Source organism: Fringilla coelebs (assembly GCF_963513975.1).
Source record: "Fringilla coelebs genome assembly, chromosome: 6".
Classification (NCBI taxonomy): Eukaryota; Metazoa; Chordata; class Aves; order Passeriformes; family Fringillidae; genus Fringilla; species Fringilla coelebs.
This window is the reverse complement of record NC_140034.1, coordinates 60,815,072-60,829,352: the sequence shown is the minus strand read 5'-3', so window position 1 is coordinate 60,829,352 and position 14,281 is coordinate 60,815,072. Positions and strand designations below refer to the sequence as shown.

At 41.8% G+C, this 14,281-nt stretch overlaps 1 protein-coding gene across 1 annotated transcript in view; it reads left to right on the top strand.

Annotated features, from left to right (window-relative positions):
* SHANK2 (SH3 and multiple ankyrin repeat domains 2) overlaps positions 1–14,281 on the top strand; it is a gene marked incomplete at both ends in the record, with an annotated part of 241,253 nt that overhangs the window by 61,726 nt on the left and 165,246 nt on the right. Inside the window, 2 exons of the mRNA XM_084208756.1 lie at positions 7,146–7,455; positions 11,881–12,050. Coding sequence (XP_084064882.1) covers positions 7,146–7,455; positions 11,881–12,050 — 480 coding nt within the window. The remainder of the gene's footprint in view (positions 1–7,145; positions 7,456–11,880; positions 12,051–14,281) is intronic.

Genomic DNA, 14,281 nt, shown 5'->3' with positions numbered 1-14,281 from the left:
AGGCTGTGTGCCCCAAGGCTACTGCCAAGAGCTGGTTGATACCAGGGGTAGCTGGGTGCTAAGATGCTGCTGACAGAGATATAACAGCAGGTCAGCCCGGGCTGGGCTCTCCCAGCAGCATTTCAGCAGGCTCAGATGCTTCTCTCTCTGTGCTGCTTTAACTGCAGCTCCCTGAGCAAACTCCACAGATTTTTTTTTTATTCAAAAAAATAAAAAAAACTCCAAACCCTTCACTTTATAAAATCGGTTCAGTTGTTGCTCTGAGGTGGAGTCCTCCTGAATCTGTCACCCCTGCCTGGGTTCATGGCCACCTTGTGGCTTTCTGGTATAAGTCAGTCATCTAGAAGCGCTGTAGCAGCCTAGGTTGGGTGGTTTGTTTTTTTTTTCTTCCCAAGAGCCTTTATGTTCTTTCCAGTCTATATTTGAATCTCTCTTTTCTTGTCTGACTCTCCATTTGGTGGCTTAGCATACGGGAAGCCTGTTTTATGGTGCAGAGAAATGCAGTTCTATATGCTAAGGACTGAATTTTTAACAAGAACCTATATGTATGTACCAGCTAGAGGGATTTTTCTGACAGGAGCTCCAAAATGGACAAAATCAAGAAAGCATAAATCATGGCAATCATAGCTGTGGTTGACCATTATCTAAGAAGCCTTGAACCCTCAAGGTGTGTTGGAGAGATGATTAAATAAGACATTGGGCATCTAAGTACCTAAAAATAGATCCTCAAAAATGTGTAAGGCACTGATTTTCCATAGATTTCTAATGGGGGTTTTGGATTTAAACGCCCATAAAAACTGGTGTTAGAAATGCACAAGAAATGTTCATCAAAATTAACCTGAGAACCCATGTTTAGTTTCTGTTTAAGGTGGCTTTTTTCTCTCAGAAACATTCCTATGCAGAGCTCCCACACGTTTTTCTGAGCACCTACCAAAGGAGCAGGGAAATGAGGGTTTACCTCACCTCTATTTGGAAGGTTCCTCATGATTTTTAGATTAAGGATGCTAATGGCTCGTGGGTTATGTTATGCTTGGGTATAGGCACAGTCAAATTATTAAGTTTTTGTCCTGAGGTGATAATACCGAGGCTACAGTTGAGGCAGAAAATCCTTCAGGAAGGAGTGGAAGCTACTGGAATATTTTCTTTTTTAATTTGCCAGCACCGCAGAATTTAGGACTTCTGTTAAAATAAACAAATTCTAATAAGCTATTAGTGAAAATGAGAGAAGCTCAAAGAATGCAGCTGCAAGTGTTCACTGACTTCCTTGATTGTCACATTTTCCCATTGTACAATAGTGGTTATTGCAGGAGGCTCTGCCATGTAGGAAGAAATTACATTTCCCACGTTGGGGGAAAGACAGACAGTTAAATGGAATAAAAAGATCACTCATGAAGTGATCTCTCTGATGGTGTAGGTCTGAAAGAGTTCCCACCATTTCCACAAAACTTAATAATTTCAAGTGACTTTAATATTTTGGATGGTTTTATAACACTGATTAGAAACCCCCAGATGATGAAATGTTACAGCTCTGGCAAGAATCTAATAAAAATCCCCCCTGGGATTGATTTTGATTGACTACAGTTGCCTGTCTGTTTTTATTTTACTTTATATGAACAGACAGGAATGAGCAGGATTGAGTTAACCCTTCCCTGGCCTAATTCCTGTCCTTGGGGGTCTGAGCTGTCACTGCTTTCCACCACTGACACCCAGAGAAAGGAAAAAGCAGTTTAAGGGTTCCATTAACACTCCTAGTTCCTTTGTGTTTTGCAGCTCCAAATATAATCAAGGGATTGGATGAAGATATTAGAAAATGGAACCCACACAGGGTTATAATTCAAATTAGTGGCACAGCCCTGGTGGAGCAGTTCTTGTTCTGGAGATTATATTGATTCTTCTGTGGATCTAATTAATGCACATATTTATAAGTTAATGAATTAAAGTTCAAAGTTATTCTTTAGGAAGCCTTGCATCTATTGGAAGTCAAGAAGAAGGTTTTTTTCCTGTCAAATAAAGATGTTTAATCCTGCACATGTGCTGTGTCCATTTCCTCTGGTAAGAGTCCCACCTGCTAAGGATAGTTACTTTCGAGAATAAATTGAACCAAATGTAAAATTATGTTAGGGAAATATTCTTTTCTTTGTAAATTAAACACTGTGATGTTAAATTAGGTTTCAACTGTTCAATTTATTTATGCTTACTAATTCTTTTCAGTTCTATGATAACTGTGAGATCACTATGCACACAGACATTAAATCCATTTAGGTAATTTATTTTCTGTCTTTCTTGAAGCAGTTTTCTCAGTAAGAAACCCCTTGATTTTCCAAATAGATGCATTAGTGATCACTGAAGAAGCCTGAAATGGAATAAATATTTATTACCTGTTATATAGTTTATATTACTAGAAGGCAATTTTTTAATGTAGATTGCTCTTTTTTATTAGACCATGAATTTCCTATCCTTTGGAATCTTTGTATCTTAAATTTAAGTAGATCTGCTTAAAATTTTTGTGATTTTTAGCACCTCCCCCTCCTTCCTATATGCCTGTTTCAGTTATCTGCTCTTCCTCTGGAAGCATGTTTGCACTGCCAAGCACAGTTATTCCCGGGTTTCTTTTTCATTCAGAATTAGGACTTTCCAAACTTCTCTGGTTATATCTTGTGTTTCCTGGCATCTGCATGAAAGTTACCAAACGAGCTTGGTCTTTTTTTTTTTTTTTTTTTATTCTTACTCTGTCCAAAAAGAAATTCTCTTTTATTCCAGCACGATGAAACGGGAGGGGAGAATAATTTTGCTTGTATCATCCCCTCTGTTTCAAACTGGAATACAGGCATATAGGTGAGAGATTCTGTATAGTGGCAGGTCTGGCTCCATCCTTAACGTGGTCGTTGTGTGAAGCTTGGGGCGATTGGTGCTTCTCCTCAGATTGGTCCTTTGGAAGAAATAAATAAATAAATAAATAAATAAATAGGGGAAAGGGAATAAATAGCAAAAAGTGAAGAGCAGAAGGGGAAATCGATGGGGGAAAAGAAATAGTGAAAAGGAAACAGATAGGGAAAAGGAAATAAATAGCAAAAAGTGACTAAAAAGCAACAAGCACATAAATAGCAACAAGCGAATAAACAGTGGGATGCTCTGAGCACCGAGAGGCAGCTGTGCAAGTTGAGAGCAAAAGGCAGGTCCCTGGCAGCTCCCAGCCCTGGCCTGGCTTTCCCGTGCCCAGCCCCAGCTGCTCCAGCACCTCTCCCGCCTGGAAACGGGAATCTGTAGCCCCCGGGGCCCCGCAGCTCCTGATCCCACGGCGCTCCCGCAGCCGGCGGGCTGGGGAGCGGGAGCAGCGTCTGCTCTGCGGGGCTGTGGCGGCGGCAGGTTCACATGACTAATGCTGCGAGAGATAGCGGGAGCGCTTTTCTTTTTTTTTCTTTTTTTTTTCCTTCTTCCCTTTTTTTTTTTTTTTTTTGAGCAGCTCCAGTCTGTGCACAGTTGGCTCCCAGCTGACAGACAGAATGTGGGGTGGGCTTTGTCACCAGAACGCTGGGTACTGCATGCCCAGCTATGCTAGCAATTCCACAGTGCCCAGAAACCTGCTGCTTATGTCAGGGTGCAGCCAGCCTGAACACATAGAAATTGGGTAGCTTGATTGTTGGTGGTTTTTTTTAAGATATTATTATTTTTTATTTTTTTTAATCTTTTTTTGCCTCTTTCTTGCCTGCAAAGGTTATATAATGAGGGGATTGCTGCTAAAGTAAAAAGGGAAAATGAAGTCTTTGTTAAATGCCTTCACAAAGAAAGAAGGTAAGCGATGAAAGCAGAACACTTTGATGTTTCAGACTGGTGTTTTCTTGTGTACATTTAATATGATGAGCTGAGTGACTCTATAATTAATCAATTCCTGCGATTTCTTTTTTAAAATTATTTGATGTTAGACAGTCTGTTTAGGCAAGTGGTTATTAAAGCTGGATGTGACTTTATTCCTTTTAGGATTTTCTCTGAAGAATCAAGTAGTTATAAAAATGTTTTTGTTCCCTAAGAAATGCATTTGGAGACGTGGAAGGATTTTCCTAGGTGAATTTTGTCAGTGAATGGTGCTGAATTGCACCTTCAGATGTCTGAAGTGCCAGGAATAGAATTCAGAGAGCTGGAGGAAGGATTATGTGGTACTTTCAAGTATGCTTTTAGGGATGATAAATTTAAACTTTTGGGGCATGGAATTGGTTCAGGCATTTTCATGTCATTTTATATTAAGTGTTTTTCCCAAACAAGTTTTGCCACAGTTATTCTTGCAGTTCTGAAACGTGGTGAAATATTAGGGGAAAGCAGAGTCCAACAGGGACGAAAGCATAGACATTTGCATTTCATCATTTTTTGTTGTAGTTCTGTTTTTTAATTGTGAAAATAATATAAATAATGCTGATAAGAAGCAGCTAAAAAAATACCCACCCACTTACAGTTTGCAGATTGCTGGGGAAAAGAAACAGTTGGGTGGAATATTAATCACTTCAGGCACAGAAATGCTTATTTTTAACTCTTTCTATAAAAGATTTGTGTTAGACATGCATCAATTGGTGTAATTAGTTGTCCCCTTCCCTGTTTATTTCCTGTAGTAAAGGCTAATTTTGCTTGTAGTTCTCTCCTCAAGAATAGAACATTAATAGCAAAACAAAAACTAAACTCTTAAATGGGCTTGTAAAATGCTCCTGAGGTGTGTAAGGAAAAAAGATTTCCTTTCCTGTGGTGCCTGGAGGACGGTTTCTCCAATCTGTCAGTACAGATGTGCTCTGCAGCTTTGTGTCCGTGCTGTCACCGTGCCCTGGCACCCTGTCCTCGTCCTCCCTCCCCCTCCCACCAGCAGAGACTCCACCAGCCTCTCCAGGGTCCCAGTAAACACCCCCAAAACGCTGGCTGGATTTTGTTTTCTCAGCCTGTGGCTGGAAGGGCTGGGCAGGCTGCTTTCAGCTTAATGAGAAATTGAAACTTAAAGGTCAGACCCAATTTTTACTGAATCCAAGGCAAACTTTGGTGACCTGGGGGAACAGCATTGGAGCTTTTGGTAGAAAACCTGAGTGTGCCAAACATCCCCTGTACTCGGTTTGTGTGTTTTCTCCTTGACTGAATTCTGCTTTGTTGTACCTGGGAAAGATCCCCACCTTCAATGGAGTGCTTTCTGGACCTGTATTCCAAATGTCAAAAATAAAGGAATGTAGAAATGTTGCATCTCTGCCCCACACATTGACCTAAGGGTCTGTATGTGTTAGTTTTGGAGATAAATGCTGTGAGTTTGCTGTAAGTTAGCACTGGGGCTTTCACTGTGACATCTGAAGCACCAAGGTGCTCTCATGACACCCTCGGCTGCTTTGAAACCTTAAAGAAATATGGAAAGGGAAAAAACTTGAAATGTCAGGAAAATTATCCAGAGTTTCTTCTAGTTTCTAGCCTAAGCATTGGACTTGTGCGCTGTCTCTCATTTAAAGCTTTTAAAGGCTATTTCCCTTATTTCAAAGGAAGCATGGGAATGAATTGAAGCCGTTTCTGTGCACGCTGTTCCCGTGTTTGGTTGTTCAGATGTTGTCGAGTTGTTTACTAGAGGAAGTTTCAGCTCACTGGAAATACAAAGGATGTGTTTGTAAAATATTCAGAATTGTAATTGATAAACTGTAATCATAAACTGACTCTGGTGAAAATGATACAAACCATTCTTTTCCTCGCAGTTCCATCTCTATTTTATGCTATAAGTATGCTCTCAGTTTTGCACTGAAACCTTAAATTTTGCTTTGTTCTTTCAATTAAAGGCTCTATTTCAAGGCAGGACAGATTGATTCCTATCTATATTCATATTTATGTGAATTTATTTACTTGCACAGTATGACAGACATTCTTATTCTGGTTTTTTGTGTGGTTTTGAAGGGTATTGAATGAGTAGACATTTCTGGCTCTTTATAAATGGCACTTACTGGCACTTTAGACATGAAGGATGATATTTTGTGGGTCTTTCCCAATTTACATATGATTTTTTTCTTTGAGAATTTCAACAGCTCAGTGAAGCCCTCAGGATGATGCTTGGCTACCTTTTGTTAGTTATGCCACTGTGACTTTTTGGATGTAAATCTGTGCACTTTGGCTCAGATCCTGTGACCCATGAGCTCCACCGAGAGAAATTAATGAGGGCAGTTGCAATAATGGGGATCAAGGCCAGCATGAGGTTTTGGGGTCAATTCCTTTATGACAGGGCAGGAAATTCTATCACATCTGCTGATAACTGGGTGCTTTTTTATGAGTGAATTTGTCTTCTAAGTTGCACTTGGGACAAACTGACCCACTGGAGTGGGAAAAGGAGATCTGGAAAATGGTGTGAACGCTCATGTGAGCCAGGAGCATGCTTGGAGGGCTGGACCCTCTGCTCTGAGTTAGATTTGTGTCGCCCTTGCTTTGTTTTGTGTTGTGGCTCTTTCATTAAGAAGTTTCTTGGAGCCTTTGGATATCCTGGTGTTCCCTCTGGGACATGGCACGTGACGGAGCCAGTGTATTACCCTGGGGTAATATGCTCTATATACCATAGTAATGGATGTGGTAGGAATGCCAGGATTAGAAATAGGGGAATGCCTGGGGATTGCAGCAGTGTAATAGAGTTCTGCCAGGACAGGAAGCCGTGTCCTCGATTTTTAACCTGCAAGATGGGGATAAGGTGACTGTTCACAGATTTCAGGTTAGGCCTGAGCTTGAGCTGAGGCCTGGACCGGTTGGGTATCAGCTGGGGGATGGACACTGCAAGTCCATGCATCAGGAATTCTGCTGGGCAGCCCTGTTATGTGGCTTTCTGACTGAATGTGATAACAGGGCAGGAAAATGAACTTTCTGAGCCTGAAACTAGGCAATAATGAGGTGTTTCCAATTTCCTATAGCACAGTTCAGAGCGTTCAGCAGGCTCAGGGCACTGGTGTTGCCTCACTGTGTATTCAAGCCAGCAAATAGGTTAATGTTGCTCTGTTGTTTTTGATTTAATGATGTTCTAAAGATCATTTGATCAGCTCTGCTGGCAAGGTGGAATTTCTGTCTCTGCAGAAGAAACAATGCCATATGTTGCATGTGGTGGTAAACACACACAAATGTGAAATCATCTGAGATCACCCTCCATGTCTCTCTTTGCACAGTGCCCTTTAGGGAGGCTCCCACCTACTCCAACAGGAGGAGGAGGCCTCCCAGCACCTTGGCAGCCCCCCGGATCCTGCTCCGCTCCAACAGCGACAACAACCTGAACATCAACAACCTCCCCGAGTGGTCAGCCTCCTCCTCTGCCTCTTCACACCGCAGCCTTTCCCCTCACCTGCTTCAACAGATGCAGAATAATCCCAATGGAACTGTAAAAACTGTGGGGAGTTACACTCCATCCTCCCGGAGCCGCTCACCATCCCTTAACAGGCTGGGAGAGGATGCCAAGAGGCAACAGCACAGGCACATCAGGTGAGTGTAGGCTGTTTCACAGCATGAGGTACCCTAAAGGCACCATGCTGGCCTGCCACATTCCTTTATGTTATTTGCACTCTCCAGAATGTATAGTTATTCATTCTCAGCACAGTGGACCATGCTCGAGTGTAAATATTTTAATTGGAAGCCCCAAAGCCAGCTGTTTCCTCACAGAGCTCCAGCAGCCAGGCAGACCTTCAAGTTCAGCAGTGACTTAACACAGTTTGCACCTCCAGCTCAAGGTGCTGGCTCTGCACATCTTCCCATAGTTGAAATAAGGATTGTACATAACAGTGAAGCAAACTGCTTCTGTGAGACCTGGTCCCTTCCCAGAACTGTTGGTCATGCCTGGGACCTGTGTTGGAGCTGCTCATGGGAGATGGAGCAGAGGCTGTTTAGGTTCTCTCTTCTGTAGGTGTGTGCTGAACCAAAGAGTGAAATAGAGGGAGTAATGTGATTCAGCAGACTTTCTGGGCAAATATCCTGCAGCTCTGTCCCACTGGAGAGCAAATCCTGACTAATTAAGAGTCATGTAGGTATTGTAAGCCATGGAATAAAGCAGAGGGCTGGGGCTAAGTTTTGATCACTTATGTGGGCTGCAGCTTTGAGGAAGCACTGCTCTGGACTCAGGAACTCCTGTCAAATGTGAAAGAGATGGAGATGCACCAGGACAAGGAGTTAAAGTGCTGCAAAAAGGCTGGGAGGCATCAGAGCTGAGCACTGCTGGAGAAAACCAGAGCTCACACGTTTTGGCCAAACACATGTGACTGACTCCTCATTTGAAAATCAGGCTTTGTCTCTCTTTCCTAATATATATATGTATCTGCTGTTCAGAGTAGAAAAGGAACTGGGAGTTGTCAGGAAATGCAGCTGTTGGTTTCTCTTAGGTGTAAGGGATGTTCAGTGGAGTTTTCAAGTCAGTAAAACAAAATGTTATGTAGCGGACGCTGCCTCTGTTACCTTGCCTATTCCTCTGCTCTCCCTGGCCAAATTGCCAGTCATTGTTTGTGATGGAAACAATACTGCTGGACAGGGGGGATCTGGTGAATTGTGAGACAAAGCTGTCTGACATGTAAGAAGGAGTGAAATTAAAGGGATGGAAGGGGATGCAGATTCCATATGCCAGTGGTTTCCTGCAGCAAAGCAAGCTCATCTTGCTTTGTTGTATGTTACAATAATGGCAAAAGTTCATTTGGGTAGAATTTGGGTGGCATTTCCTCACAGAGCCCAGTAACAGCTGAAGATCAGTCTGTAATGAGGCTTCAGCTGGACGAGGAGTTGAAGTGAGGAGATTGTAAGGTTCTTTTCAGAGAATGAGTGTTCTTCTGTTTCTCTGGATTCTGCTGATGCCACCAGAGAGGGAGGTTCTACCTTAGAGCCAGTGATTATCTTAGCTGAATGGGATAAAAAAAGTGCATTTTCATCAATGTTACTGGGATAACATGCTTCAAATTCTAAAAGTATAAATAATCCTTTGAGCTGGGGGTAACAATTAGAAATTTCTTTTTGATTAAGCAAACATTTACTTGCTTTGACTTTGTTCAACCACTTTCCTCTTCCATTTCTGAAAAGTAGCTCAGGTGACAATGGGAACCAATTTAATGCCTAAGAGTTTGTGGATATAAAATTTTGGTCTTTCTCTTACATCAGCCTCACAGCTACTGAAACTGCTACCCAGCTGTAGAGTTCCCTCTGTGCCACCAAGACTTGTTTCACAGAAGTCCAGAGTACATACAAGTACTGAGAAGAGAGCTGGAGGCTCTCTAAATTTAAAGACAACTGAAAGGATTTATGTATATAATTTTTCCTACAAATAATGCCTTTTCTTGCCACAGGCCCATTTTGCAGTCAGAAATGGCACCTTATATGACACTTTCCTCACAGATTTTGTTTAACTGCATGACCACCTACTTACTGTTAGCTAAATGTGGGAATTGTTGCTGTCTCTGCTTAATATTTGCAAATAATAACAGTCACCATGAAGCTGTTGCTCCCCTGGGATGGAAAAGCCCTTTTTGACAGAGCAGGAGATTGGGTTGTGGAGCAAAGCAGCCAGAAGGGGCATGGTGATGGAGAAGGTCAGACTGTGACAAAGGGTTAATGAGGTCTGTGGGATTTGTGCTGTGGAGAGGTGCTGGAAAGCCATGCTAGAAGGGGTTCATGTGACCTTTGCAGCCCATGTGGCTTAGGTGTTCTGTCTTCTCAAACTGAAAGAGGAGAGCCTGAAATTGGATATTAGGAAGAAATTATTTCCTGAGAAGGTGGTGAGTCACTGGAAAAGACTTCCCAGAGAAACTGTGGCTGCCCCATCCCTGGAAATGTCCAAGGCCAGGCTGGAACAACCTGAGCAGTGGAAGGTGTCCCTGCCCATGGCAGGGGATTGCACTGGATGGTCTTAAAGGTCCCTTTCAAACCAAAATGTCCTTGATTCTCACAAGGCTGCTGCTCTTCACAGCAAAGGGGTTAGGAGGGGGGAAGCTGGGAATGAAAGGAAAGGGGACAGCCTTTGTGTGGAACTTGCCCCACAGAAATCAGTGAAGGAGGTGCCAACACAGCCTCAGTGAGGGCTGAGCTGCCAAGGATGGCCACCTTCTTCTGGTTGAGAGGGAAACATGTCTACACCTCTCTTGAAATCTCTGCATCCTCCTCCTGCTCCTTCCTGGCATGGCACTTGCTGGGCTTGGAGCCCACGCTGGGGACAAGCAAGGGAGAGGAAAGATCTCTTTTTAAGAAGTCCTGCACCCCACGTTGCAGCCCTGATTTCCATTAGTGAGCCTGTTGCCTAAGAAGTTCTGCATTCCTTGTGTGGGTTTAATGTGCCATTTCCCTTTTCTCTTTCAGTGAGGGAGAAAATGAATGTATCTTCTGTGCTCACAGTTAAAGTGGATGCTGGGAGATAACACTGGGAATAGCTGCCACCAGACTAGGCAGAAACACAGCTTGATACAAGTGGAAATCAGATGTGTAGCTATAGTTTATAGATCTGGATTTTTTTTTTATGGTGATGACTGTTCCTCCACTTATAAGGAAAAAGGAATGGAGCAAAAGAACTGAAATCTGAATGTCATCGTTTCCAGGCTTTCTTAAAACAACTGTGAGAGTTGGCTGAGGTTTTTGGTGCAAACTCCATCACAGACAGGCAAGCAGAGCTCACTTCTAAACTCCTGAGTGGGGCTTACCATTAGCAGCATCCCTTCACAGTAATGAAACAAAACAAGGTGAAAGGGGCATGCAGTTCCAAATGGTGAAAGAGGTTATTGCAGGAAAACAGGAGTGTTCCTGATAGGAAAGATCCAATAGGTGTGGGTTTTTATCAGACTTCTGTATCTATTGACTTACTGGCTCCCATTTTGGTAGGAGATTGGTTAAAAAAAAAAAAAAAAAAGTTAAAACTCATCAGACCCCAGCCCTTGTATTTAATTTTGCTTAAAGCAGTTTGAGATACTTTCTTACATGGAGGCGAGCAAAGTGTTATAATGCCAAACCACCACTAAATCACCCTTCTTCCTTTGGTAGCCTAAATTTTCCCTATCAAACTCTATTAATATTGCTCCTTCTCATTAATATTTTCCTTTTCTAGACTTTGGTTAAGACTGCAAGTTTATATGCTTTGGGGTTTTTTTGAAGTTGACTGCTAGTGTATTGCAAGTTTGTTATGATCTATCCTATAGGTTTCCCACCCTCTTTAGCATTTGCTTCTTTCTCTTTTTATATCTTTTTGACAGTTCACTCATTTTCCCACAGGTTTAAGAGTGATCTTATGCATTGTTCACCACCTTTCAACAATTCCTTTTTTATACACCATGACTGTGAGTTGGTGGTAACCTGTGGCTCTCCTGGGCACATTCTGGAGTCACTGAGTGAGCTGGTGATTGCCATCCAGAAGAAATGATCATTTGGAAAATGTTAACCACAAGTACCAGGCTTTGTGCTGATCTAAATTTAACCTTGGGCCTTGGAGTGATGAAGTAACTTGATTATTCAGTCCATTTAGTTAATAATTCAGTGATCTCACTTGTTCACTCTGTGTTACAAAGATATCCATTCCCGAGAATTGTAAATACAGACATTTTCAAGTCTCTCTGACAAATTGACATGCTGGGAATGTATGATGGGCATATAAATTTTGAATTTAATTAGGGCCTAGGAATGTGCAATTTAATTTGTGGAAAACCTAAAAGCTTTAATGTTGTGTGTTTTCTGTTCTAGGCCATTATGGTCAGGTGAATATTGATCATGTTTCATACTGAAAGATTTCAACCCTTAAAAGCTCCTCTTTGGTATTTTTTCTGCAGGGTTAGATGTCTTACTGGGAGACAGTTTTGTTATTCACTGCTTAATTTAATCTTGCTAATGTGATGGTAAATGATTAACTTTCCCCTTTTGAATAAGCTGTTAATGATTTTTCATTTCAATTTCCAGTGCCGTTTACAGTCCCAGTGCCAACAAAGATACTCTGTCTGCCTTGGATTATCAGGGTCCCAAAAGGAAGCTCTACAGTGCTGTCCCTGGGAGACTTTTTATTGTTGTAAAGCCATATCAACCTCAAGGGGAAGGGGAAATTCACCTGCACAAAGGAGATAGAGTCAAAGGTGAGCACCTAATTCATTTGGAATAAACCTTTTCTTCCCCTAGGTGGGAATTTTATGTAAAAATTCTCTTTTGAATGGGTCAAAATAATCTGTATGGTGAAAGTGCTTTTATGCATTTGTTTCTTTGCAGGGTATTTTGCTCCTGGTTCTGTTTTGTAACCAATGCATATTTAGCTGCTACTTTAACTGCCTTCAAAGTGCTGCCACAACTCACACCTCTGTGCAGTAATAGCACCATTTTCTCTTACCCAGGGCATGGAATTTGCTGCTGGAGCCATTCCAGAGGTGCTGCTCCAGGGCTTTAAGGGGTTGTAAACCTGTCAGCTATCTAAACAGCTCAGGAAGGGAATGGGGATAAGGTCAGCTCTGCTTCAGGCCCTTTCCTCCAGGAACATTTAATTGGTTAAGTAGAAAATGTCCCCTCATGGGACTTGGGATAAGTGGGTAGGGAGAACTTCCTGTAAAAATAATTTTGGAGGAAGCATGGTAGTGCATGTGAGATTTCTGTTCACTACTGCAATTGCATGCTAAGACCAGGTTTAAATGAAGGCCAAGCTTTGTTATTGCTTTGAAGGCAGTCAATACATCCAGGAAAACAAAAAATAGGGAGATAGGGTGTACAGGACTCACCTTCCCCAGAGTGAGGTGTGAGGCTGTGGTTTTGCACATCCAGGTAAATCAGAATAAAAGAGACTTTGTGTTGGACCCATACAAATCAAACAGTTATAGAAATCAAACAAAAGGGAATAAATTCAGTGTCCTAAATAAAAGTGTTAAGCAGCTGCAAATTTTCTTGCAAAGGGAACTACTTATCTCACAAAGGAAGACTTCAAATACCTCCTCCCTTGAGCCTGCAAACAGTAGCTGGAAAAAAAATAAAATAGGGGGCCATTAGAAGGTATTTTTGCATTTTTATTTTTGGATGTTCTGATTCTGAAGCATTTTTGAATTTAATAATTTCTGTTAACTCCAGCCCTCAGAAGGTGTAAGACAGAAATTTGAAGGGTGCTGCACTTAAAGGTAAAACATGCAAAGTTAACTTTAAATGCAAGGACGAAGGGAGAAGGTTAAACTTAGAGTCTGTAGAGCTGAGAAGATAATTTTGCAGATCTCAAGGTTGTTCCCTGATCAGGTAGGAAGCAGTGATTATGATCTCATGGTGCACAAGAACTAGGATGAAATTTTGGGGGTACTAAATAACTTTCTCCACTCTGTTCATAGAGGTCTGGCAGGTGCCAATGGACAAGGAATGAGTTGCTGTTCTGTGGCAGGTGTTGGACACAGAGTTGTTCAATTGTCCTGTTGGATTTAAGGATGCAGGAATATTCTGTTTATGTAGAGGACAGAATATCAACCACACAGGTTCTTCTCCCCAGAATAAGACAACTCTTGGCAGTTCTGGGGAAAGACAAGACAGAAATTGTGTTTCCTGGCAAAAGAGGAAACACTGCAACAGGTTGCCTGGAATGCTGAATATTTTAGACGTATTGCCTATCTGGCATGTGGTTTACCTTAGGTTTTGAGACTATTATATGCAAAAAATATTCCCAGAATAAAGGATTGAAATTTCAATGAAATGTTTAATGTTTTTGAAAAATTAATTAGGAGCCTTTGGTTCTAAGTTACAGTAACAGTCACTGGAAAACATTGCAGGAAGGAATTAGTCCACTTCTCATGTTTTCATAAAATGGTGTAGCCTAAATGTGAGACCAATGACTTGGGGCGGGGGGGGGGGGGAGCACTCTAAATGCTGAAATAAAAAATGAAATTATGGCTGGGGTTTTTTCTTTGTGGGGAAAATGTAAGTTTATTGAAAGTAACACATTAATTATTACACCATTAAAAGGGGGATGTGCCCATCCTACATCAAATCATTCCTGCAGGGATTATTTTTTCAGCTTCAAGAATCTGATTTGCACATTGAATTGAAATCTGGCAGAGTTTTTGCAGGTCCATTTGTTTTGAAGCATTTTAGAGAACTTTGCTGCAGCAAAGTCTGGCGAGGTTTCTATACGTGTCAGCCTGCTTTTGGAGAGGGTTTAGGGAAAGAACAAGCGTACATAGGGACTGTCAGTGTTACTCCCAAGGATGAAACCTTGTGAAATGTAATTTAAGGCTGTTTGCATGGCAGGGCTGGAACAGTGTGTGACAGGCTCCCAGAGCTAATCAAAGGGAAAACTTCCAGAACAAGATCAAATCCTATTTCGTGTTACCATGTCAATGGTTCCTCA